The sequence below is a fragment of the Aegilops tauschii genome, chromosome 5 (genome assembly GCF_002575655.3).
Source record: "Aegilops tauschii subsp. strangulata cultivar AL8/78 chromosome 5, Aet v6.0, whole genome shotgun sequence".
In the NCBI taxonomy this organism is placed as follows: domain Eukaryota; kingdom Viridiplantae; phylum Streptophyta; class Magnoliopsida; order Poales; family Poaceae; genus Aegilops; species Aegilops tauschii.
The window spans coordinates 548,100,121-548,125,973 of NC_053039.3; the positions used below are offsets into that span (position 1 = coordinate 548,100,121).

At 45.2% G+C, this 25,853-nt stretch overlaps 3 protein-coding genes across 3 annotated transcripts; 2 read left to right on the top strand and 1 right to left on the bottom strand.

The window, feature by feature from the left end:
• The first annotated feature begins 1,479 nt into the window (after window positions 1–1,479).
• On the top strand, window positions 1,480–5,643 carry LOC109747515 (uncharacterized). The gene is made up of 3 exons (XM_020306561.4): window positions 1,480–1,951; window positions 3,922–4,610; window positions 5,109–5,643. Exons 1-3 carry the CDS (start codon window positions 1,604–1,606, stop codon window positions 5,119–5,121), a joined length of 1,050 nt encoding a protein of 349 aa, XP_020162150.1. The 5' UTR covers window positions 1,480–1,603; the 3' UTR covers window positions 5,122–5,643.
• An 891-nt stretch (window positions 5,644–6,534) lies between these two features.
• On the top strand, window positions 6,535–10,460 carry LOC109747518 (uncharacterized). The gene is made up of 5 exons (XM_020306563.4): window positions 6,535–6,699; window positions 6,867–6,982; window positions 7,948–8,053; window positions 8,135–8,303; window positions 10,008–10,460. Exons 3-5 carry the CDS (start codon window positions 7,988–7,990, stop codon window positions 10,202–10,204), a joined length of 432 nt encoding a protein of 143 aa, XP_020162152.1. The 5' UTR covers window positions 6,535–6,699; window positions 6,867–6,982; window positions 7,948–7,987; the 3' UTR covers window positions 10,205–10,460.
• Window positions 10,461–12,938: 2,478 nt separating this feature from the next.
• Window positions 12,939–13,784, bottom strand: LOC109747516 (phosphatidylglycerophosphate phosphatase PTPMT2-like). Its single transcript, XM_020306562.1, has one exon. The coding sequence runs from the start codon at window positions 13,782–13,784 to the stop codon at window positions 12,939–12,941; it is 846 nt and encodes a 281-aa protein (XP_020162151.1).
• Window positions 13,785–25,853: the final 12,069 nt, after the last annotated feature.

The window sequence follows — 25,853 nt, forward strand, 5'->3', positions numbered from 1 at the left end:
TCAATCCTTTGTTCTTCAACCAAAATCCTTTTTATTCGAAAGTGAAGCTGATATGCATAAAAAACACAACAAAAAGATGCGATCATGGCCTTTTACTAATCGTTCTTAAATCTGGGCCTTTTTAGGCTTTGTGGGCTTTTCATTACGGACTAGTTTTATCGATGGGTGTTCGCGCTGGGATGATTTCCATCGCGAACGAAATCGTTCATCGCCCCCCCCCCCCCCCTGCACATTCCTGGAGAACGATATGATTAGTACGGGGTGGCGCTACCCCAGACCGAACGTTCGGACTTTATCGATGTCCTATTTTATCCCCTCAACAACTGATCAACAACGTAACTAATTAGACATTTGGAACTGTCAGACATGAAAGTTGAAGTGGCAACAAGTCGAGCTTTCGGTGCCATTCAAAGGGGGCTGTCATATGAAAGTAATGCAGCAACTTTTGCATATTGAGCCACATTGTCTCTTTTTTATATCCACTTGATTTGAATTGATGCCATACTTTATAAATTCGGAAGAAATAGCATATAGCCCGCTGCCACTACAAGTAATGCAACCCCTCACACTTCATGCACACCCTATGTCCGGGTGTATTAGCCCCCTCTTATTTTTGGGCCAAAGTGTGACCATAAATCTAACTAATACTCCATGGGAGTACATATAAAGTACATTCAAAACAAACATACCATGGGAGACCTTCTCAAATACAAATCCAACATTATACTTTTTATAGCATATACTCTATATTTTTCTAGTCATATAGATGGCCAAAATTTGATTGAAAATACAAGGGGATACAATAAACTCGGACGGATTGAGTAACAAGTAGTAACACACGTGTATTTAGTTGCTAAAAGAAAACACACATAAATACTCAAAGGGCGAGGCAAGGTGCCGGCCCGCCGACACAAATTTGGGCCGACCACCTAACAGCTATCTGATCGGGCGGGCTCGAACGAACCAAACTTCGACTGCCTAGCACAATTTTGGGTCGGCCACTTAGCAATGGCTCCGCTAGCCATGATAGGGAGAAGGTTGAACGCGAGCCGCGACAGTGGAGGAGCTCTCCCTTGTAAGATGAGAAAAAGACGCACTGCGCGAGAGATAGAAGACGAAGGAGAGAAAGGAAAGAGACAAGGTTGTACCGGCAAGAGCACGTGTCGGCTTTGGATTGGTTTATTTCCGTCGCGTGACAAGGCGACCGACGCAAACTCGGCCGGTCAGTCGTCATTCATTTAGCACACTCAAACCATAAACAAGATTTTTCGGGTCAAACAGTGATTAAAGGCTGCACCAAAACTTTTAACATTCATTTAGATCATTTGTCTTTTTCTTTTGAATGAAGGCCATCATAGTTACTTTACTCTTTAGGTCTAATTTTTGACAAGCATACATTCTAAACTCTAAAGTGGCATGCCAAGTTTCCCATCTTGAAAGAGAAAGAGAGGGGGTTGCCTTACTCACGTGCCCCAACGGAACAAACCCTTGAGAGCAGAGCGGCTGCACTGCGGTACCAACCCAACCCCAGGCACCAAAAACCCCAGCCCACGCCGCGGGGGCATTCCCGCAAACACCTCGCCGGCGGAGCGCCGCGCCCCCGATGGCCGGATCCGACCTCCCGTACACCGGCTCCGTCGGCGGCGGGATCTCGCCCCCGCCGCGGACCCCGCCGTCGGCGTCGAGGAAGCGCAGGCGCGGCGACAGCGACGACGGGGCGCCGCGCTCGCTGCCGACCCGCGCGACCCGGGGCTCGGTCGCGGCGCGGGAGGCCGCGGTCGGCGCGGTGCGGACGGCGCGGCGCGCGGCCGCGGGGGCGTTGTGGGCGGCCATGGCGGGGCGGGGCCGCGGACGCGGCCTCGGCGACGTGGGGCGGATGCGGGAGGTGCTCCTCGCGGCGCGCCGCGCGCGCTACGCCCGCGTCGACGACGACGGCTACCCGTACCCGCAGGTGAGCCCTCTCGCCAAGCGGCGGTGCGAATTCGTCCGTGCGGAATGGGTTTTTTGGTTCGCCGCGTCCGTGTCCTTGGTGCACTGGGGTGTGATTGGAGCGGGCTTGCACGGGGCTCGCCGTCGACGATGCCGCTTCTCGGCTCTCGTCGCCGCCGGTGATCTTACATCTATTGCAGTTCGTGGTGATTAGAGTGGGTCTTGCGCCAACGATTGCACGCGAATTTACGGCTGCTAGGATTTGCCTGTGCGATGCGATGGTCACTCATCTCTTGCGTGTTAGGATTCTCTGTACTAGTTACGGCACCCCGTTACTAGTCGCCATGGTCCAAGAATTAGGTAGGAATTGGCGTGTCTCTTCATTCATTTATTGCCAGTCTCCCCAGAGCTTGGTCTGTCTGATACTCTGATGCCACTTAGGGGCGAAGTTCATGGTGCCTTTATGACTAAGCTGGACATGGAGTTACTACTTTCAGGATGGAATCTTATTCTATTCTATTAATATTAGTTATTAGCTCAGATTTGTGCTACTAGACTGGTAACTAGTGTGCTTTGATGAGATGAAATGTTGAATTGATGTCACCCCTTTTAATCTCTGCTGCATTTAAAAAAAAATGTGCTTCACCATTTGCTATATTTTCTCTGCTATTTATCTTTGTGTCTAAATTCCAGATGTTATTGTGATGATGAATGTACAAAAAACACATATGTATATCAAATTATCATAGTAGATATGCTGCATCGGTTGGTACCTACAAACCTGTGCGTTGCCGTAGGATATCTACTGGGATCGATGTTTGGTTCACTGGATAAATTTGGCAGGCTGTGTTTATGCCGTACTTTTGTTTCAGATTATCTTAGTCGGGGTGCGTGTTTTTGACAGGGTGGCGTCATCATATTCTTATGCTGTGTTTTCACGCGGGAGTTGGGCCAGCTGTCTGTAGATTTTTGACGCGTGAATATGGGTGACTGTATATTATTTGGCGCTTAAGCGAAAAAACTGGCAGGAGTGGTAACACATCTGTGTAAAAGATGGAACGATGTCAGTGGAATCCGTTGGGTCATTCGAGCTGATCCCACACGGGCATATGCTTTTGATTCTGTAAGAAATGCAGGTTTGAATTTTTGGATCTAGCTGCTCACTGAGGCGAGCTATATAGGGGTGATTTGCTTTTGTGGCCTGTTATCTTTTAACTATCGATGCATTTTAGATAAACGGTGCTAAGCAACTTTGACCGGGGGGGCATGTCTCAGTTGTCTGTTTGGTGCGCATGTACTACCCATGACACCAACTCATTTTGATCAAAGTATATTATGGCCTTCTAAACTTGATTCTATCTCAATCAAATGTTCTGTTCACATCAGAGTAGATCGTGGTTCTTGAATGCCCATGGTAGTTCAAATTTGGCAGGTCAGAAATATGCACATTCATTAATTCTGACATTAGCAATCCAGTTGAAAGATCATGTAGTGTAGCCCTGCCAATGGATGTTGCTGCATTTAAAGATTAATATGTCACATCATATCCTCCTTTCAGGTGTTAGTCCTAAGAGCTTATTTATGGTTGTGCACTTAACATGCTTGAAAAATAGATGGGACTTGTCGTCCTAGGGTTATCCAAGATTAGATTATTATGATTTAATCATGCTAAATCATGTCTTTATGCCGATAGATGCTGATTGTGCAGCGCATTGTCTAAATATCCTAGTCCTGCTGACTTGGCACTATGCCACCCTTCTAATAAGTTAGAATAATTCCAACAAAATTTGCCGCATGAAATTACTTGGAGCGGGATTAAAAGATAATCAAATGCCACTCAAGAATATCTGGCACTGCTATCGCTTGTTTTGCAATATGCTTTTCTATTTATTAAATGTTTCTTGAGTTATAAAACCAATTTTCTTTGATCTGAACATATACTGAGCAACACTGTTGCTCGAGTCTGTCTAATTCACTTCTCCATGTTGCCAGGAAAGTAGGAGTTCGGAGAGGGTAAATTGTAAGATCAGCTACTTATCGAATTATCCGCTGAAACGTGTTAGAACAGACCCTGTCGAGCATCAAGCTTCTGTCCCTGAGTGGAAAGATGCTCCATCTGTGGAATATACTGATGATTACAAAGCTGCAACCTTACCAAAACTGGGCACAGTTGTCTATCCACTAAACATGGATATCTCAGCAACTAACAAGTCAGAGAAGAAGAGGAAAAGATTGGTAGACAAGTGTAAGTGTTCTTGTCCTGGATCTGAGGACTGTGTACGAGTTCACGTAAAGAAGGCAAGGAGCTGGATCAAGGATCAGTTGGGTGAGGAAGCTTTCAAAAACTGTGGGCTAGATGCAATGGGTGAGCAAGTTGGAGAGCAATGGACCACAGTTTTCAAAAGGAAACTTGAAAAAGTTGACAAGTTGATTCCTCAGAATAAACATCAGAAATTCATGGAGATTGCCTTGAAGGAGCTCGGACAGAAGGAAACAAAGGATTTGGCGAAGTATTACTACAATGTTTTTCTTCCCAGAAGATTGGCAAGCTTGACCAGGGCAGAGCATAAAAAGGATGAAGCTGTTGATACGAGTGATGAAAAGAGTGATCAAGAGGATGGTGAGAATGAACATCATCCTCGAAAGAAAAGCAAAAAAAGCTCTGGATCTTCTTCCACAAGGTATTAATATTACATGATGCTTCTGAAGATCTTTTTTACTTTCTGCAACATATGCCTGTCATTACTATCTCGCATGTTATCATTTCGCACAATGCTTGAGCAATTAGTAAGAAGTCAAAGGGGTGTCTGTGGTGAAAATCATTTTACTTTCTGCAACATATGCTTGTCACTATTCTCTCAGACCATTTGTCACAATGCTTGAGCAAATACCAAGAAGTCAAAGGGGTCTCGGTAGTGCTAAATTACTATTCCATTACTGTCTTATGAAATAATAACCTGCAATTTTTTTTGCACAATCCTGTCAGCATGTACACATTAATTACTTATGCATTTCTTTGTTGTTGGAGAATTTGTTATGGAAATAAATCAGGCACTAGTCTACTTTGAAAGTTGAGAAATAATCCATATCCACTCTATTCCCATTTAGCTACCGAATATTTGCCATTGCTCTTTGCTAGTGTGGTAATTTAGTTAACTTAGAATCACCTCCTTTGACAGGTGCAAGAAGTAGAAGAGTCAGAGGAATTCGACGAGTGGGCCAACAGTTACGTTGCAGTGGAAGAAGAATTAACAGTTTTGTTCCAGTGGAAGAGGAATTAACAGTTTTACTGCAGTAGAAGAAGAATTAGGAAACTTGAGAAAGCGGGTTTACGTGATAAGAGTTTGCAGTGGATCAAGACTGATATCCGGACCCATGCAGTCGCAGATCTCCAGCGGTCGTATAAGTACGAGATTCTTATCATAGTTACCGGTGATGGGCATCCTAAGCAGGTTTCACCGTCACCACAACATTTGATGTAAACATGTGTTCATGAGTTCGCTTCATTTTTTATTTGTTGTTGATGTAATGTGCATGGCACAAAGGAGAGAAGGGAAGTGATATATGCAGAGTGGGCATAGAGTCTGTCCAGAAATGCATTTAGGTATTCTTTTGGCATGTCCTGAAACCTAAATCTGTAGATGTGGGTTGTTCTGTTGGTCTTATAATTACAGATTTTTGGGGAATGTCGAATACATGCTTGAGTTTGGATCATGATATGATTCTCATCTAGGGCATTCTTCTCCGGTGATTGATGGACATAAGCAGTCAGATAACTAGCAGCCTACACAAAAAAATTTCCTTGTTCTTTTTCTTTTTTCTCGGTTTTTATTTTTCCACTATTTTTTTTGCTTGTTTTGCTTTCCTTTCCTAGGTGAGAAAATACGTGAAGACTTTTTCAAAATCACATGAGCATATTTTCTAACATATGGGAACAACCATTCTCAATTTGTTTTTCAAATACATTAAAAAAACAAGACCATTCAGGACGCCTTTAGAGACATATTTTTATAGAAGAAGTCTTTAAGCACCATGCGCCACTAGGCCGTGAGCGAGAGTGGGCTAGCTTGCTCCTTGCGAGCCTAGCCAACAGAGTGTCACCCTGTTCTCAAAATTGAGAATGAACATTTCTGGAAGTTTTATTTGTATAAAGATTTTTAAAAATATGAGATGGACATTATATTCATATATATGAATGTGTACATGCATGTACGTGAATATTTATATTTTTTATGTGTAATTTTTGTTTTTATCATTTGGTTGATTTTTGTTTTTTAACAAACTAGATAATTGCCCGTGCTTTGCAACACGTGTAAATTTGTTAGTATGTTAGTCTATGATTCCAGTTTGTCTAGATAATTATTTATCAAATCATGCCGGTGTTTTACCTACCTTAATGAATTTTAGGATTTTATTTGGCAATCATTCACTATTTGATAAGAACTTGTTATCTTGTCAAAGAAAACATAAAGGTCGATAAAAGACGAGAGGGCAGGGGAATGTTCGACGAATGACGAGGTGGACGATACAGCCTTCCGATTTTTATTAAGCAGGACTAGAATTAACTAAATACGAGTTAATGGGCCGTCTATTACGAAATCATTCGGGCGTCGCTCCCCTTGTAGGCCTGTACACCGGCTTGAGTCGCCGATATTCGCTCAAAGAGAAGAAGAAAAAAAAACTTAAGGCGCCGCTCTCCTCAGTCGTCTCCGACGCCTTTGGATCTCGCCGCCGCCCGCGTCGCCATCGTGCCTCCTCGCCGCTGCAAAGGTACAGCTCATCGTCGCCCCCCTGTTCCCATCCCTCTCTAGCTCTCGTCCGCCGGCGCGCATGGGAGAGCAGGGACTGCTCCTGCCCCTCTTCCCCTCATCCTCCTCCCATCTCCCCCTCCCCTAAATCCTTCATTATTAACTTGATTTTGGGTATGGTACGAATAGAGGAGGGGTCGTCCCGCACGACCGAAGGAGCCAGGGTTCTCCGCCGCAGCCGGCCCTCCGGCGAACCTCCAGCCCGCGCCGCCGCCTCCCGGAGCAGCGCCCCTCTGCCGGCCCAGGTACTCCCTCCTCCCTTCTTCCTCCCCCCTCTCCCTGCATCGGCCGGATCTGCTGGCTCGCTGCAGGCCGCGCCGCCTCTATGTTGTCCTAATTGCAGTGTATGCCCTCTAAAAGACACTGCAGGCAGTGATCTTCTTGTATGATTACATATGTTTGCGGTGCATGTTGTGTATGGAAAATATGATGGTTACTTCCTGTGTACCGCATATTGTGAGATTATATTGTGTAATGGAGTTGGCTTGGAATGTGTTTGGGAAAATGTTTGTATGAAAATAATTGACATTGGTGACAGCGTACATGGCCATTACAGATGTGGAAGCGTACAGGCTTGTAAGATAAATCTATTTCTTCCTGATATTGTTATGTTGTTAACATCTACTGTACCTGCTAAAATGGACCAATGTACAGATCACTGCTTTATGGTCAATTTGCATATAAACATATTCACTCAGGCCCCAGAGGCATTAAAGACAATTCACAGCCAAATCTACAATTTCATAGTTGTCTCAATCAAACAGCTTCCAACTTTTCCGCACCTGGAAGTTCAAAGCAGCTTGCCCTCAGCTCACAGCTCACAGCAGTTTTTTTACAATCCACAGCTCAACTAAACACAGCCTTAATTAGTTTATACATAGTAGTTTGGATCAGATCGACGTTCCACTCCTTAATTGTGCATGACCAAATTAAATATATGGCATCAACTTGAACAACGGATTATGCATTTCACCGGATATCAGCAATGGTATAGGTAGGTTGTGCATAAGGCAGTAGAATTAGCATTTCTTAATTTGTAGCTCTTGTATCGCTATGATATCCAAGTTAAAGCTATCTGTATGAACAATTTCAGTTCCAAACAAGTTAGGTGGCCAGTTCCTTGGTTAGTCGTATATTATTTCTACACGTACCGAACTTTCATTTGTCGTTGATTATCTGATGTATATCTTTCTATCTACATCTGATACAGGAATTTAGCTGTTAATTCTGCTCAGCCTTCTGCTGTGGCCATGGGGACAGTTGCGATCTACAGCCTTTTCATCATCAACAAGTCTGGTGGCCTTATATACTACAAGGTATCTTCTTTGTACTTCTCTTCCTCTTCTACTCTGTAGAGAGCTAGAGATAGAGTCTGAACAACATGCGCATCTCCCCAGGACTATGGCTCAGCAGGGAGAATGGACACCAACGACAGTTTGCGCCTCGCGAGTCTCTGGCACTCGATGCACGCAATCTCCCAGCAGCTGTCCCCTACCACAGGCTGCACTGGCATTGACCTCTTACAAGCCCACAACTTCGACCTCCATTGCTTCCAGTCTCTCACAGGTCTTCACTTCCCTTAAGTTGTGTTCATACGTGCTTGATAATGATAAATCCTCACTACAAGCTTATACTAGTGGGTTTCTGTACTTTTTGGGTTGTAGTGAATAATGTTTTAGTAGTGGATCTTGGCAAGTTAAGCGGTACAAGCTGTGGTTTTACTTTCACTTACTAGTTCACAAACGGTCCCTTAAACTTAAAGAAATTTGTCTCTGACCTTCGCTAAATGTTTGGAAATATTCTCATGAAAATACAAATGATTAACAACACATGTGTCCTCTTCATTATCTGCAGAAGTTGTGTTTTGAGCACAATACGTGCATATTAACTTAAGTGATGTCATTGAGTTCGGTAACTTTATGTTGCTCTTTTATTTGCCATCTAGGAGAAGCAAAACCTGTCATTCCTTGGACTTGTAGGCCATAACCATTTCGTTGGTGAATGATGTTCATTAAATGTTATGTACTAACATAACTCAGCTCATATCATCTGATTTGTCAATGACTTAAAGTTTATTTCTATTCATGTCATGCTAGAGTAGATGTCTAACCCACAAAACTATAAGCAGTAGAAGAACTCAACTGATCAATATAATTGCATCTGCTCTGGACTTGATCCTGGTGGGTATATGTGATATTTGTTTTTTTGGGGGATATATATATGTGAAATTTGCTGTACGTTCCTTCAGCAGAAGCTACTGCTGGGCCTCCTTGTGCTTCCCACCTGCTAGCTACTTTAGCTGCTAGGTCACGAAAAGAGTTTGACACATAAGTATAAAACTTCCTTCCTTGGTACACATCAATATATCACTTATGTACTGTTATTTTGATGCTTCAATCATAATAATGACGCTAGTAGCTTTGCCCACTGAACTCTGTTGTGTGACTGTTTGCCATTGGCGTGGGCACCCCTTCAATAAATTTCCTTCTGGTGGGAATTAGTTTCTTAGGGGCTAAGCACCATCCCTGCCGAAGGGGCAGCATACCCCATATGATGAAGCACTTAAATAACCAGAAATAATTTTACACTCTATGCCATCCGTTGCATGATAAGGATTAGGCCTTGCTGGCAGATAGGTGAGGCCGAGTGCCCTATTCCTGGTCTTTGTATCCTCAGTAACCGCAGCACATGGCACTTTGTTCTGTAGGACTAGGACATGCACGAGTGAAGTACTTGTATATAAGTGTGGTAGTTTATATTTTCTGCCAAAAAAATGGAAGTGTTGGCTGTTGGGTTATGTTACTCCCTCCGATCCATATTAATTGTCGCTGCTTTAGTATAAAGTTGTACTAAAGCAGTGACAATTAATATGGATCGGAGGGATTACCAATTTATTTGAATGCAAAAGTGAATGTGGGGCCTATACCCAGAGCTAATTTATCCTGTTATATTTTGTTAATTTTATTTGGTTAGAATTTGATCTAGGTAGTGATTCAAGACTTTGGAAAGTGGTATAGTATTAAAAATGATGATCAACATGAGAAAGTAGATATTCTAAAATTGGAAGTATGGTGACGCCCTTCAGTTTTTCTCTCTTTTGTCAGCTTGTGTTGATAGTAGTAAATGGTATGAATCTTGTTTGAAATCAGCATGGCCTAACTATGCCCATAAACTGTGGATTGGTTTCTTTAACTGTTAACTGTGTCATTTTATGCCTTGGCATTGTCTATGTCTAGTTATTGACCTGGCTGGTTGCTTGGCATGCTCCAGGGACGAAATTTTTCGTTGTATGCGAAACAGGCGCTCAAAATATGGAAATCCTGCTGAAAACGATATATGAGCTGTACACCGAGTTTGTTTTGAAGAACCCGTTCTACGAGATGGAGATGCCAATCCGGTGTGAGCTCTTTGACCTCAACCTAGCCCAGGTCATCCAGAAGGACCGTGTCGCACTTCTGGGCCGGTGAACATGAAAAGGAACATACGGAGCACTGTCTCTTGCAATTTCGTGTGTGTGTTTTTTCTACCATCTTGTATTTGGTCACCTAGAACATGTTTCCTCTTGATAGTTATTCTGGCTGATAACGTGAGTGCGGTACAGACTTTCATATCTGTAAATCTGATATACTTACAATGCTGGGCCACAGCATTTCGAAGACAGACAATGCGTGTAGACTTTGACATTGGTCAGTTTGAATTTGCATGGATCCATGATTTGAACAAGATTATGTGTTGGTGGCCATGTGGGTAAATAACCTGCATTCTCGTTTTGGATACTCGAGTACTGTAACGCCATGAATAACAAATGTTGTATGCTGGCTGTCTTTGGACGGAGGGAGTACTTACTAAGCAACAGATTGTGGCGGCCAACATCTTAAGCAGGTTTAGCTGTCACCGAGTAAACACTTTGTTTATGAGTTTGCTGCTGTTGCTTCTATGTGCATGGCACAAAGGAGGGAAGGGCGCATAGAGCCTGGCCCTATAGGAGTATGTTGGTCGTTATTTAGGGGGCCTTTTGGTACATCCTAAAACTGAAGTTTATGCAGACGTGGGTTACTGTATTCGGCTAGGGAATTATACATGCATGCTTTGGATGATGGCATGCTTCTCATATATGGCATTTTTTCGCAATGTGGGTTTAGGGCATCTCCAACATGAACCCTCAAACCATCCGCAACCGTCTGGACTAAGCAGTCCAAATGTAGTTTGCCATCCAACAAGGTACCCCATCGGTCCGTGGAGCGGTCCAGATGCTTTTGCGGGCATCCAGACCACTGCCATGTACACGTCAGACACCTTGGACCCACCCCAAAACCTCTCCCGCGCCCTCTTCCGCGTGAAGCGGTTGCCGAATTCATGCCGGTCAGCGCCGCTCCAGAGTGCCAACGTTGCATTCATGCCGGCCCAAAGCGGACGCAACCTCTCACTGGAGCCAGCACTGAAGCGGCGCAGTGTTTTTTTTTCCTTTAGATTGTTTAGTAACTTTTTTCCTTTAGATGGTGATGTGTTAATTGCATGCAACTCAAACTTGGCCCAATGGACTCCTTGACCAACGGGCCGGCACTGTGTACCTAAGGTCCCAAACATATCTTCTTTTCCTCTTCTTAAGAAAGTCCTAAATAGCGTGATGTATAGCTGCAACTAGAGGGCCTCTTTGATTCATAGGATTGCAAAATCCAAAATCACAATAGTGTGATCATCTAAGATACTAAGCTCCCTATATTAGAAGCCTTCTAGCCCGCCGGGAGCTGTTGGGTTGTTATGGGCCCCGTTCGTAAAGGTTTGTGTCGCGGTTGAGAGTAACACGCGCCAAGCCGTAATGGACCGGCTAATTTTCCCGGTTTTGAGAAGATATTACTTGGTTTTTGTTTTTGTTTTTGTTTCTTTTCTATGTTTTTCTATTGGTTTTAATTATACTTTCCTTTTGTGTTTTTCCTATTTTTTCTTTTTGTGCTTGTTTTTCTTTCTTTTATCTTTAATTATTTAATCTATGGCTATTTTGTTGAAATAAATGAACATTTTAAAGAACGATTTTTTAAAATACAGAGATATTTTTATAATTCAAGATTTATTATAAATTTATGACTATCTTTAAAGTTCATAAACATTTTTAATTCTAATATTTGTTTTAAAATTTGCAAAATTTTCTTGAATTTTCCAAACATTGTTATGAATATTTTTCACGTTTTTTGAATATTTCTAAAAATCATAGTTTTTTAATTCATTTTTTAAATCCAATTTTTTTATAATTCATGAACATATTTTTATTTAATAAAAAAGTTAATGAAAAATTTGATTGCCATTTTTTCTGAGCGGGCGCGAAAAAAATCTAAGCAAGCAAGCTGAGCTGAGCGAGTGAGATTTTCTTTGGCCGGCCCATGTGAGCTATAGGAGCACTTCCATGGAATAGAGCTTCCAACTGGCTCACTTCCACTCGATGTCTCAAAAAAACGTAATTCTTCTCAAAAAAAAAAAAACTGGCTCACGTAATCAACACGGGCTGACACCGAAGTGGAAAAACATTACAACATGCACATAACAAGTTAACTCTTCTCTAAACAAATACTGTTTCTTCTAGGCTTAACAAAATTCATCTCCAACAACAGTCCAACACAATATACAAATGAGAAAAAAACACCGCCATATATAGCATAACTAAAACTCAAGCTAACATAGATAAAACCAAAACGATGCGACCGACCGCAATAACTTACTTGGAAGAAAGAGTTAATCAATTATGTAATTATCCTTCCCGTGAGTGAAGAACAGTGCGGCAGAGCACGCTAGCCTCTAGTTTGTTTTGTACCAAAGCGTGTTTGATTAAACAATGGAAAAGAAAAAAATTTCTGCAAGATGTTTGAGTGGATTTTTTTTTCTAAATGTAGTGCAATAATGAACTTCTTGGGGACTATTCCTGTAGGATTAATCAATCTGGCAAATCAACAATCAACATAGGAAAAATTCCAAAAGATTAATTAGATCGTCCATTTTTTTTGGAAATTCAAAAGCGGCCATGAAATAATATCGTACACTTGGCAAAAATAAAATAAAACAACAGAGTAGTTTAGTACATTACTTTAGGAATAACGGAACAGTGTTCGAACATTGATACTCACGTCCAGCACCTGTGGAAGCTATATATATACACAAAACCTAGCGTCGAGCTCGCATGATCCAGCCGCAGAGTTGGAGCGGTTGGCTTCACTCCGAGCTACCGGCCGGCCGCCGGTAGAAGTCCTCGAAGTCCTGGACCGCCTGCCACTGCGCCGGAGCCAGCGACACCCTGGACCGGCACGACCGCACGTGATCGTACGCCTGCTTCGTCGTCATCCCCTTGTACCGCACCAGGTAGCACATCACCACCGTGGCGCTGCGCGCGCGCCCGGCCTTGCAATGCACGTAGGTCAGCCCGCCGCCCTCCTTGCCGTGGATGAACGCCGTGGCGTCGCGGAGGTCCTTCTGCGACGGCGCGTAGAGGTAGTCCGTGGTGGGCAGCACCAGGTTCTCCATGCCGTGGGCCTTGTACAGCTTCGCGTCGACGAGCCGCTCGTAGGGCTCGGTGAGCGTGACCACGGCGGTGACGCCCAGGGCGCGGAGGCGCGGCACGTCGCTCGGGAACGGGACAGCGCCGAGGAGCATGTGGGTGTCCGTGATCTTGTGCCACCACTTGAAGCCGGCCGGCGAGAGGCGGTTCCGGGCCAGGCTGTAGGCGAGCGTCGGGTAGAAGAGCGCCCGCGCGCCCACGCCCACCGCCGCTTGCTTCGCGGCGTCTAGAGTCGTCGCCGATGACGATGACGACGACTCCTCCGAGGCTTTACCCGGAGCCGACCGGCCGGCCACCAGCTTGTAGGCCAGCTTCGGGTAGAAGAGCACCCGCGCGCCCACTCCCACCGCCGCCCGCTTCGCCACATCCAGAGCCGTCGCCGATGATGACTCTGCCCAGGCTTCCTCGTCCACGAACCTGGCGCTGCCGTCGCCGTCGTTGTGCCCGTGAAAGAGCTGCAGCTCCACTCCGGCGGAGTCGACGGGGAGCTCGTCGGAGCGCATCTCTGATCGTGAGGAAGTGTTCGTCGAAGTCGATCTCTCGATGCAATCCGCTGCGGTCGATCTGAACCCCTCGGAAAATCTGCTCCACGGGATCAATATAAGGCACGTAACTTGTATCCCGTTTAATCTCCGAGACCTGCTCTTGCACGTCTTCGTATCTGTAATGGACTGTATCAAAGCGATCTGTCCCAACGTGTAAACCATGGCAAAGTTTTTATTTTTTATTTTTATGAAACAGTTAATCGTCACGCACATACAGGGGGCAAGAAAAAAGACGTCGCGTGCTCATCTACCACACAATCTTTTTATAGAACGAATGTTCAAGATAGCCCAGCTTTTGAATTAACAAAGCAATTAACCGATAGAATTACATCAAACAAACAAAGGAACCAAAAAAAAAAAGAAACACAAAAAGATACATGGTGATGGATTATGGATGGGCTTAGGCCCATATAAGACAATAATCCCTAATTAATCTCTAAGGCCCATGCATGTGTACGGCAAGTGGTGGGAAGTGTGGGAAGTTTAGTCCCATACTGCTGCTGCTACAGTAAAAAGAGTGAGACCTCTTTATAAGGGCTGCTCTACCACTTGTAAATGATTTCTCCATAATGACCATTAACAGTTGCTCCTGTAGTGGCCAAATAAGGTTTAGCTATTGGGAGCTTGGGAATATGAGCTGTACACGCGCGCTCCTCCTCCTCCGCCGCCCGCCTCGCCTCGCCTCGCCTCGTCTCGTCTCGTCTGACGCGCGCGCCGCGGGAATGAGCCGCTCAAGAATTGTTAATTAATTAACGAGTCGCTAACGGAAGCGCCACTGTCCGAGATGGCCTATATAAGAAGGCGCTGGCCAGTGGAGTGAACCCTAACTCAGTTCACTCACTCCCTCTTGTACAACCCTAGCCGTCATCTACTGTTCCTCTCACTGTGCTACCTCCGGCGATCCCATCCCGACGACCGCGTGCACGGTTGGTCGGGAGAGCAGATGCCTCCGGAACCCTGTCGTTCGAGATCCTGCCCGGGAGAATGACAATAAGGTTTTTGGGGAGCGTCTCGACGCGACTGTTCCCGATCCTTCTCCGTCCGCCTCTGCTTCCACTACTTCCCCTGCATCAACCCCATGGCTGACTACGCCGCCGCCAAGAAGAAGGCCTGGGCCGCCGCCGCCGCCGCGTTGGCCTGGCCAACCGGAGGGTATGACTCGTTCATCCAATATTTGCTCGTTCATGTGCTAGCCGTATATATGCTGTTCATAGATGTTTCGGTTCTATGTATTGTACGTGCTCACATGCTTAGGTATCGGTATGAGATGCATACCATATTTGCCATGCTTACTGTTTACTCGTGGATTAGATTAGTTGGAAAAGTGCTAATATTTCCAACAATCTAAAAACCTTATTTTAGGCACTTTTCGACTCATGGCTTCGCCGCTACTCTGAAACCGGAAAAGTTTACTGGAACACATTTTAAGCATTGGCAGACGAGGACTACCTTATGGCTCACAGCAATGAACGTGTTCTGGGTTGGTGGTGTGTCTCCCACGGTAATGATTGCTCCTGAACAGGAGAATGCGTTTAGGGAGGTAACCACCATCTTTGTGGGAGCCGTTCTTACTGTGATCGGAGACAAGCTAGTCAACGCATATCTTCATATGCGCGTTGCCAAGAATTTGTGGGATGCGCTCGAAGCTAAGTTCGGCGCAACCGATGCTGGAAGCGAGTTGTATGCTATGGAGTAGTTCCATGAAGACAAAATGGTTGATAACCGTTCTGTATTGGACCAGGCCCATGAGATACAATGCATCGCTAAGGAGATGGAGCTCCTGAAGTGTGAGTTACTGGACAAGTTTGTCACGGGTTGCATTATTGCAAAACTCCCTCCTGAATGGAGGAACTTTGCTGCTTCTCTCAAGCACTTGAGACGTGAATTCTCTGTTGAGGATGTCATCGGTCATCTAAGTGTTGAGCAGAACTCGAGATCAAAGGACTCACACGTGAAAGGGGCAGAGGGTTCTTCTAGCGCCAATGTGGTGCAGAAGAACTTCCACAAGTTCAAGGGAAAGAACTCTGTCCAACAAAATACTACCTTTAAGAAGAAGGGTAAGAAGAAAGACAAGAAGAGAGATGGCTGCATTACTTGTGGTTCAAAGGAACATTGGGAAAACAAGTGCCCAAACAAGTATAAGAAGCCAGGAAATGACGCAAAGTCTGTCAATGTGACTCTGAGCAACAATGATGCGGCATCAGGGTATGGTAATCTGTTTACCGTACTTTCAGTTTGTCAGTCCACGGATTGGTGGGTTGACACTGGGGCCAATATTCATGTGTGTGCTAATGTGTCTTTGTTTTCTTCTTACCAGGTCACACGAGATTGTTCCGTCCTGATGGGGAACGACTCGCATGCTTCTGTTCATGGTGTTGGCATGGTAGATCTGAAGTTTACTTCGGGAAAGATCGTGCAACTGAAGAACGTGCAGCATGTCCCCGCTATCTAGAAGAATCTCCTTAGTGGCTCCCTTCTATGTAAAGAAGGGTTTAAGTTAGTATTTGAGTCTAACAAAGTAGTCGTATCTCGGCATGGACTATTTTTTGGAAAAGGATATGATTGTGGTGGTTTTTCCGCCTTTCCCTGGAGAATTTCTGTAATAAAGTTGTGAACCAAATTCATTCTAATGTGAACAAATGTGAGGTTTGGCATTCACGTCTTTGTCACATAAATTTCGGTTGTATGACGCGGCTGGCTAAGATGAATCTAATCCCGAGTTTCACTTTAGCCAAAGGCTCTAAGTGCCATGCGTGTGTGCAAGCAAAGCAACCTCGTAAGCCTCACAAGCCTGCGAAGGAGAGACACCTGGCACCATTAGAGCTCATACATTCAGATCTCTGTGAGATGAATGGTGTGTTGACTAAAGGTGGAAAGAAATACTTCATGACTTTGATTGATGATTCCACTAGATTCTGTTATGTATATTTGTTAAATACAAAGGATGAGGCTCTACACTACTTTAAAATCTATAAGGCTGAAGTTGAGAACCAACTTGAGAAGAAAATAAAACGAGTCCGGTCTGATCGTGGTGGAGAGTACTTTTCTAGTGAGTTCGATTTAATCTGTGCGGAACATGGTATTATTCATGAGAGGACGCCTCCCTATTCACCCTAGTCAAACGGGGTTGCCAAACGGAAAAAACCGTACTCTAACAGATTTGGCTAACGCCATGTTAGATGCATCGGGTTTATCCAAGGCATGGTGGCGGGAGGATGTATTGACATCATGTCATGTCCTGAATAGTTCCCGCAAAGGATAATGAGACTACTCCCTATGAGCAATGGGAAAAGAAAAGAACTACACTCTCTTACTTGCGCACTTGGGGCTGTTTGGCGAAAGTCAATGTGCCGATCCCCAAAAAGCGTAAGCTTGGACCAAAGACTGTGGACTGCGTTAATTTGGGCTACGCTCAGAATAGTGTTGGCTATAGATTTCTAGTGGTGAAATCTGAGGTACCTGACCAGAAGGTCGGTACAATCATAGAGTCTAAGGATGCTACATTATTTGAGGATATTTTCCCCATGAGAGATATGCAAAGCACTTCTAGACTGGAATCTGATGAGACTCCTGAACCTGCCATTCCGATGGAATAACATGAACACAAAAGTGATGAAAGTTCATCAGAGGATGACGAGGAAGATCCTGTTAGGAGCAAGAGACAAAGGACTGCAAAGTCTTTTGGTGATGATTTCCTCGTGTACCTCGTGGATGATGACACTCCCAGTTCCATTCCATCATGGATAACGGGACATGGGACATCACTGATCTTCCTTATGGTTGCCAACCATTGGGATGTAAGTGGGTGTTCAAGAGGAAGCTTAGGCCCGATGGTACTGTTGAGAAGTACAAGGCTAGGCTTGTGGCCAAGGGTTACACCCAAAAGGAAGAAGAGGATTTCTTCGACACTTACTCACCTGTGGCTAGGCTGACAACCATTCGAGTGTTACTCGCTTTGGCTGCCTCCATGGTCTTCTTGTTCATCAGATGGACGTTAAGACAGCTTTCCTTCACGGAGAGTGTCGTGGAATTGTCACGGCAGGTGTCCTAGTGAAAGGACTTAGTAGTGGAGCCATCACAACTAGGAAGCTTAAAGGGGTTAAAACGGGACAAAGGACACAAGGTTTATACTGGTTCGGCCCCTTACGGTGAAAGTAAAAGCCTACGATCCAGTTTTGAGTGGGATTGCTTATGTCTCGATAACCAGGGAGCGAATCCGCTTGACCTAGCTCTCGATTTGATGTTACTTGCCCTGAACCGCCGCCGGGTCGTCCCTTTATATACAGAGGTTGACGCCCGAGGTGGTTCACAGAGTCACGGCGGGCTCATAAACAGTGTCCGGCTCGGTCTCTAACTATCCTGCCTTGCAATATAAGTTACATACATATGGCGGTTTATCTCTACAGGCTTTGAATCGCCTTTGGGCCTTGGGCCCTTAAGTGAACCGCCATCTCCAGAGCTGTCTTGGGATTCATGAATTGCCATAGGTATAACCCGACCCCTCCTGGGCGGGTCATACCTAATACTTACATCCCCAACATTAGGCCCCAGATTGATTTGAACTGGTTCATGTCAATCTTCAATAAAAAATCTTCTGTTCTTCATTGTGCGAGAATTTGTAATCCGCCATGACGTCATCCTTCAGATTTGTGATAACCCGCCATGACGTCATCTGCCATTAACATTTTCTTCAACATATCTCAACGGATCTTTATCTTAATGTCCATCTCGAAAATCGAGGCGTCCTTGCATCTGGATAACTATATTTTTGGCCTCCTCGTTTTCCACGCCCACTTATCAGTCTTCCCTTATAAATAAGCACGACCAGGTCTTCTCTCATTCTCCCCTTTCCTCATCTTCTTCCTCTCGCAACCCTACTGCCGCTCGAGCTCCGCCGCCGCCGCAGAGCACCTCGTTTTCTTCGACCTCGGCCGCTGCATCAACCTGAGTCGATCCAGAGAACGGCGGCGACCCTCCGCAGTAAATCTGCAGCTGTAATTCTTCTCCTTTCCGCACCTCAGATCTGCATTAGGGTTTGCAAGTTCTTCTGTGTTCTTCGTGGTTCATCACGGTTTCTTTGTAGTTCTTTCACTGCGGCCTTATTTGATCCAAAAGTAGTATGGAACTCATGTGGTAGTTGTTTCACGTCCATTTTTGATACTAGCAGATCCCTTTTGCTTGCAAAGAGGCCTCATTAGAACTCACGAACTTATCTATACCACGTTTTTAGGTCTAGAATATTTTCTTTTCTAAACACCCGTTTGATCCAAAATAATAGCTGCAACCTGTGAAACTTGTTTATGCAACACTTAGACAAAAATTGTATTTGTTAGATTCACCTAGCCATGGCGACTCTTATCACCGGCTTTAAAAAGGCAGTGCTCAATTGATAATCTTGACCACCCATGGCGGTTTAAATAACTTAACTACTTATGGAGCTCATGGCGGCTGAGATAATCTAACATAATTATCCTTATACCATTAGGCCCCTTTATAAGCCGCCATCTTGAATACGCACTGTAATGTTTTTCTCCGGCTTTGAATTTGAACCGGAAATTTTTACTCTTTCTTAGACTTTCATCATAATGGCACCGAAAACACCCACTTCATGCAACTGGGTTAAATCCATCGTCACCGACAATACACTGGATGACTTTGTAAAGAACGGCTATCTGCCGAAGAAGGAAGTCATGTCTTATTGTGCTCCTAACCCGGAAGAAGAAATTCCTCAGCCCAAAGCGGGGGGAGTTATCGTTTTCATGGATCACATGAACCGGGGTTTTTCACCACCCGGCTCAAAAAATTTCAGAGACGTCCTGCACTTCTTTGACCTCCGTCCTCAAGACATCAGACCCAATTCCTTGTCTAATATTTGCAATTTTCAAGTGTTCAGTGAAGTATATCTTGGAGAAGAACCCAACATACTACTCTTCAGAGAGCTATTTTACTTGAACCGCTAGAATGAGTGTGCCAACGGCCCAAGCTTGGAACTTGGTGGTGTCTCAATCCAACACCGGAGAGACGCAATTTTTCCTTATGCCAACCCGCCGAGTCATCCCAAAGACTGGAATCACACATGGTTCTATTGTCAAGATACTTCTCCGGCTGATGAAAATCCTCTGCCCAGCTTTCGCGCTCTGCGCCTGGAGTCCAATCATCCACTACCTGACAAGATAACAGCCGCTGAACGCAAGACACTCGCCCCCACCCTGGCTAAGATCAAGGCTCTTCTAGGGAACGGGCTAAATGGCATCGATTTAGTCCGGGTTTGGCTCACCTGGCGGGTTATTCCATTGAGCCGCCGCCGCGGCCTGATGTGCACCTACACAGGCAAGAAAAATGATCCACTGCGGGACAGCCCTAATGATTTGCCTGAAGATGTCATCAATGATATGACGAAGTCGCTTTTGAATGAGAGCTTAGCAGATTGTAGTAAGGTGGGCTTAAACCCCTTCTGCGAGGCTAATCCGGCCCTAGCGGTAAGCCGCCTATCTGAATAAATTACTTTCAACTTTTGACGTTTTATCTATACTCATACCTTTGCTAACTTTCACAGGTTGGTGACAAATTCTGGAAAGTCAAATATGATCACGAAGCTGCAAAAAGGGCCAGGAAGGCCAAGAAAGCCGCCAGAAAAGAGACAACAAAGAAGAAGGGCAAGAAAGACACCGCCTCTGACTTGCTTCGGCTAGAGGAGTCTTCTGAGTTAGAGGTAGCCCTTGACTCTCTTGGCTCCTTTTTTAACCACCTTATTGACACTGATTATCAGCAGGAGGATACAGGAACCAGTCATGGAAAAGCTGAAGAGATAACTATCATTTCCTCCGACTCCGAGCCTTTGCCAAGACAGAAAATCTGAAGAGTAACCCGGAAAGTAAGATTTTCACATCCCTTAGCTTATCACGATCCTCAATTTCTTTTGAAGCGACATAGTCATGAGAGCCGGAGGCAGACCCGGACCAGCAAAGATGAGGAACTCTCCTCCGGCTTACCCAATGCACCAAAGAAGCGCCGGAACGAGGTCACCTCCGATTTAAATCTCTTTTACCCTTTGGCGGGTCTCATTCGTCAACCACTCAATTCTTCTAACTCAAATTATCAGGAAACTTCACCTACCTCCGGCGAGTCAATGCAGTCCAATTTACCGGCTTTTAAAACCGCTCCAGGGTAATGATAACCTGCTTATCCTGTGTTCGTTTCAATTTGTTGTATTTGCACTGACCTTTTGATCTTATGCAGCGGAAAAGCAAAGCCCAGCAAAAGGGCGAAAAAGAACAAGCCGGCCGAAGAGCCGATCTTAAATGAGCCGGAACTTGGAACGACCGTACCTGAAGCCTCCACTCATGAGCCGCTGCCTGAGCCAGCTCATGGTATTCCAACGCCAACTGCTGATTCGCCTGCCGAGCAAGCTGTTGATGGTTCTGAAAACTCGGAAGCCCTAGCCCGGCCAAAACGGATGATCCTCAAGACTGTGACGTCGAAATCACCAAGACCAGCTTTGCTGAGCCGGGGAGGCCAACCGTGCTGGCCAAGTGTTCCGCCAAGGAGGAATTTCTGGAACACCGCAAGGCTAAGCTTCATGTCGCTGATTATACTCACACGAGTATCGGAGAAATATTTTCTGGCTATATGAGCCAAGTGCACAGCAGCCGTGACATGGAAATTGACATGGTGAAGCAGATGCACCAGAAATTTGAGGTACAATCCTTTCTTTGTACTCATTTATCCTTACTATGCCAGCCCCCAAGTCTATTGCTTATGATGAAATATGTTGTAGACTTAGAAACACGCTTGATAACATTAGTAATATATCTGGACAAGTTATGTAAGAAATCCGGCTTATTCCGTAGCTCCCAAGGGCCGGCTTAAATAGCATGTTTGAGCCGGTCCTTATCATGCTTGAATAGGATAAAATATTCGTAAAAAACAGCAATATGCATTAGCCCCCAAGTGCCAAGTATTCTTGCTTGCAAAGTGCTTGGGACTTACTGTCATGAACCGCCACTTTAAGCAAAATTCTTCAGTATACATTAGCCCCCAAGTGCCAAGTGTTGTTGCTTGCAAAAGGCTTGGGACTTAATATTGCATCATGATAATCCTGATTTTGACCCGGCATTTGTACAGGCCACCACTAGTCAACTTGAATCAGAAATATCTGATTTGAAGAACCGCTTGGAAGCACAGGAGACTGAAACCCAAAGAGCCAACTCCAAATTTGAATTCAGTGTATCTGAACAAGAAAAACTGAAAAAAGGCTTTGACGTGGAGAAAAAGGCCTGGGCTGACGAAAAGATCGCCTTAACCAATCGGGCTGAGAAAGCAGAGGCGGCTCTTGCAGAGGCGACCGCCGAATTATCCGGTTAAAACGCCGTATATCTCAGATGGTCTCAGCAATCTTTGGTAAGTTACCCTGCAAGTGTTAAATATTTGAATCTTTCTAATGAGCATATAAATTGTCATTAAGTCACCTGATATTGTAATGCAGGCCCCAGGAGTTCAAATCTTAACCGAGACATGTTGATAAAGCTGAAGGCGGTTTATACGCTGGTGGAACAACTGTACACCGGATCTCAGCGTGCCTTAGCCATAGTGGCCCTGTCAAATGAAGTTCCCACACTCTTGGCGGATGTACTAAAGAATCTTTCTGCGCTGCCCCAGCGGGTCAATGAACTAATGCGATCGTTTGCAAGAGCCGGAGCCGTGGCTGGCTTAAGCCGGGCAAAAGCTTGGCTACCGGAATTAGACCCGGCTGACATCGCCATTGGTTACCCAAGTCTTAAGGATGGTGGCACTCCCTTTGAACAGAAAGATTTCGCCAATTGTGTGAAGGAGATACGCCCTGTGGCCACCCTGATAGCTGACGAAGCAGATCTCACCAAGTATCAGCCGGGTTATGACGCGGAGAACCGGATAATTCCCACGCCACATTATAAAGTGACCAGCTTGATCCCCCCACTCCGTAAGCATACCTTTGCCCCTGAAGTTGACCCGGCCGGACTAATTGATGATGAAGCTGAATTTGAAGCTTTGAATGGCATTGAATGGTCATCATCAACCTTCCAGGAAAGGGAGCAGGGCGAAGAAGTGGAGAGGGATGACCCGGACGCTTCAGGCCAACAGGAAAATTAACCCGCCAGGCGGTTCATACCTGTGATCTGCTGAAGAACAATATTAACCACTTGGACTCGGGGAGTCATGTAATAGGGTAAAAAGAACTGTGTTGTCGTGCCATCGTGCACGTTTTTGGTGCTCAATACTATTAAGCCGCCATCTTATGTTTACCCATATTGTGCTTATCATTTGCTTTTCTTATGCTTTAGCAAGGCTCTGAGCTGTCCTGCACACAGAAATAAATCACAAGATCCCTTGGCGGCTTACCGCAAGGCAGGTCATGATACCTTAATATATAACCACTAATATGGAAACAGAGTCACAGATAAACCTGTTGTGAACTATTTGAAACACAACTAAGATATCATACCTGTGAGCTTTGGATTTGTACTACCGGTTTATGTAGCCCGAACAGTAAGGGTGATAACCCAATCTTTGGAGACCAATAGTGCCAAAGATGTAACTTGCCTATAGTAGCGACTTATCATCCAAAATCAAGCCGGGTTAAACTTAAACCATATTTACGCTTAGATCTTTGAACAAAAAAAGTCTCGAGTCAAATAAAGGCTGCTTTCAAATAAAACTTTAAACCAAATAAGAAGAAATAATCAAGACTTCTGATTCGAATACGATCAGTAAACCGTTCCAAAGGGGTTGAGCTAGGATTCGAATACGATCATGTAGCCCCTAGTGGCTTTGGCGTTGCGCCGATCGAGAGGGTACCGACAGCTATGTTCTCTTTGGTTCGAATACGACCTATGTTTGAACAGGAAGCCCCCTATTGACCTTGAGAGTTTTTTAACGACTCTGATTCGAATACGATCAAAGTCGGTTCCCAAAAGGGGTTGAGCTATGATTCGAATACGATAAAGAAGCCCCCTAGTGAGCTCGGCAGTGTGCCGATCAAGAGGGTACCGACAGCTATGTTCTCTTTGGTTCGAATACGACCTATGTTTGAACAGGAAGCCCCCTAATGATCATAAGATTTAACGGCTAGATTCGAATACGATCATAAGCCGGATCAAACGGGTCAAGCTAGATTCGGATACGATCAGCCCCCAAGTGATTATTTAAAATGACAATGACATAATACCTTTGAGGATGAAAAAAGGACAGAGGTCCTGCTTTATTACTTATTATAATATATACATCGTCAAAATATGTACATCATGAGAGCTGGTGGCTCAAGTGTAGTAGCAGAAGATGAGCAATATTCCACGGCCGGCGGGTCTCCTCCTCCGACTTACGTGAGTCTTTGTGCTCTCGAACATCAACAAGGTGGTATGACACGTTGTTCAAGTTCTTGCTGACCACAAAGGGTCCTTCCCAAGGTGGGGATAGCTTGTGCGCATCAGACTGATCCTGGATGAGCCGGAGCACCAAGTCACCTTCTTGAAAGGTTCTGGACTTAACCTGGCGGCTGTGATAACGGCGCAGGTCCTGTTGGTAAATCGCCGAGCGGGCTGCTGCTATCACGCTTCTCATCTAATAGGTCAAGCGCATCCTAACGGGCTTGTTTATTATTAGCTTCAACATAAGCCGCCACGCGGGGCGAGTCATGACAGATGTCACTAGGGAGAACCGCCTCGGCTCCGTAAACCATGAAGAAGGGCGTATAACCCGTAGACCTGTTAGGAGTAGTATTGATGCTCCATATTACAAAGGGTAACTCCTCGACCCAACAACCCGGCGTCCGTTGCAAAGGAACTAACAGCCCGGGCTTGATTCCCTTCAAGATTTCCTGATTGTCTCTTTCACCTTGACCATTAGATTGGGGGTGAGCTACTGATGAAACATCAAGCCGAATATGCTCACGTTGACAAAACTCCTCCATTGCGCCTTTGGACAGATTAGTACCATTGTCAGTTATAATGCTGTGCGGAAAGCCAAAACGAAAGATCAACTTTTTCATGAATTGAACCGACGTGGTTGCATCACACTTACTAACTGGCTCTGCCTCAACCCACTTTGTGAATTTGTCAACCGCCACCAAGAGGTGGGTCTTTTTATCTTTGGACCTTTTGAAAGGCCCAACCATGTCGAGCCCCCAGACTGCAAACGGCCAAGTAATTGGAATCATCCTCAACTCTTGAGCCGGCACGTGAGCACGTCTTGAGAACTTCTGACAACCATCACATTTACTAACCAGATCCTCCGCATCAGCGTGAGCCGTCAGCCAATAAAATCCATGACGAAAAGCCCTGGCCACAAGGGACTTTGAACCGACACGATGGCCACAATCTCCCTCATGAATCTCCTGAAGAATTTCTTAACCTTCCTCAGGAGAAATACAACGCTGAAACGCCCCAGAGACACTGCGATGATGCAAATCGCCATTAGCAATTGTCATTGATTTAGACCGCCGGGTTATCTGCCTGGATAAGGTTTCGTCCTCAGGCAACTCGCCCCGGGTCATGTAAGCCAAATATGGCATGATACGTCCATTTTGCATCATGCTTTTATATTGATATTTATTGCATTATGGGCTGTTATTACACATTATGTCACAATACTCATGCCTATTCTCTCTTATTTTACAAGGTTTACATAAGGAGGGAGAATGCCGGCAGCTGGAATTCTGACCTGGAAAAGGAGCAAATATTAGAGACCTATTCTGCACAACTCCAAAAGTCCCAAAACTCCACGGAAGTTATTTTTGGAAATAATAAAAAATACTGCACGAAAGAAATACCAGAGGGGGCCCACACCCTGGCCACGAGGGTGGGGGGCGCGCCCCCTGCCTCGTGGGCCCCCTGTTGGCCCTCCGGTGCCCATCTTCTGCTATATGAAGTCTTCCGTCCGAAGAAAAATCATAAGCAAGCTTTCGGGACGAGACTCCGCCGCCACGAGGCGGAACCTTGGCGGAACCAATCTAGGGCTCCGGCAGAGCTGTTTTGCCGGGGACACTTCCCTCCG

Bases quoted from the DNA above. Each gene is read 5' to 3' on its own strand.
- LOC109747516 (XM_020306562.1), bottom strand. From the start codon at position 13,784: ATGCGCTCCGACGAGCTCCCCGTCGACTCCGCCGGAGTGGAGCTGCAG.
- LOC109747515 (XM_020306561.4), top strand. From the start codon at position 1,604: ATGGCCGGATCCGACCTCCCGTACACCGGCTCCGTCGGCGGCGGGATC. The intron at 1,952-3,921 runs GTGAGCCCTCTC...CCATGTTGCCAG, and splicing joins ACGGCTACCCGTACCCGCAG to GAAAGTAGGAGTTCGGAGAG.
- LOC109747518 (XM_020306563.4), top strand. From the start codon at position 7,988: ATGGGGACAGTTGCGATCTACAGCCTTTTCATCATCAACAAGTCTGGT. The intron at 8,054-8,134 runs GTATCTTCTTTG...GCATCTCCCCAG, and splicing joins GTGGCCTTATATACTACAAG to GACTATGGCTCAGCAGGGAG. The intron at 8,304-10,007 runs GTCTTCACTTCC...GGCATGCTCCAG, and splicing joins TTGCTTCCAGTCTCTCACAG to GGACGAAATTTTTCGTTGTA.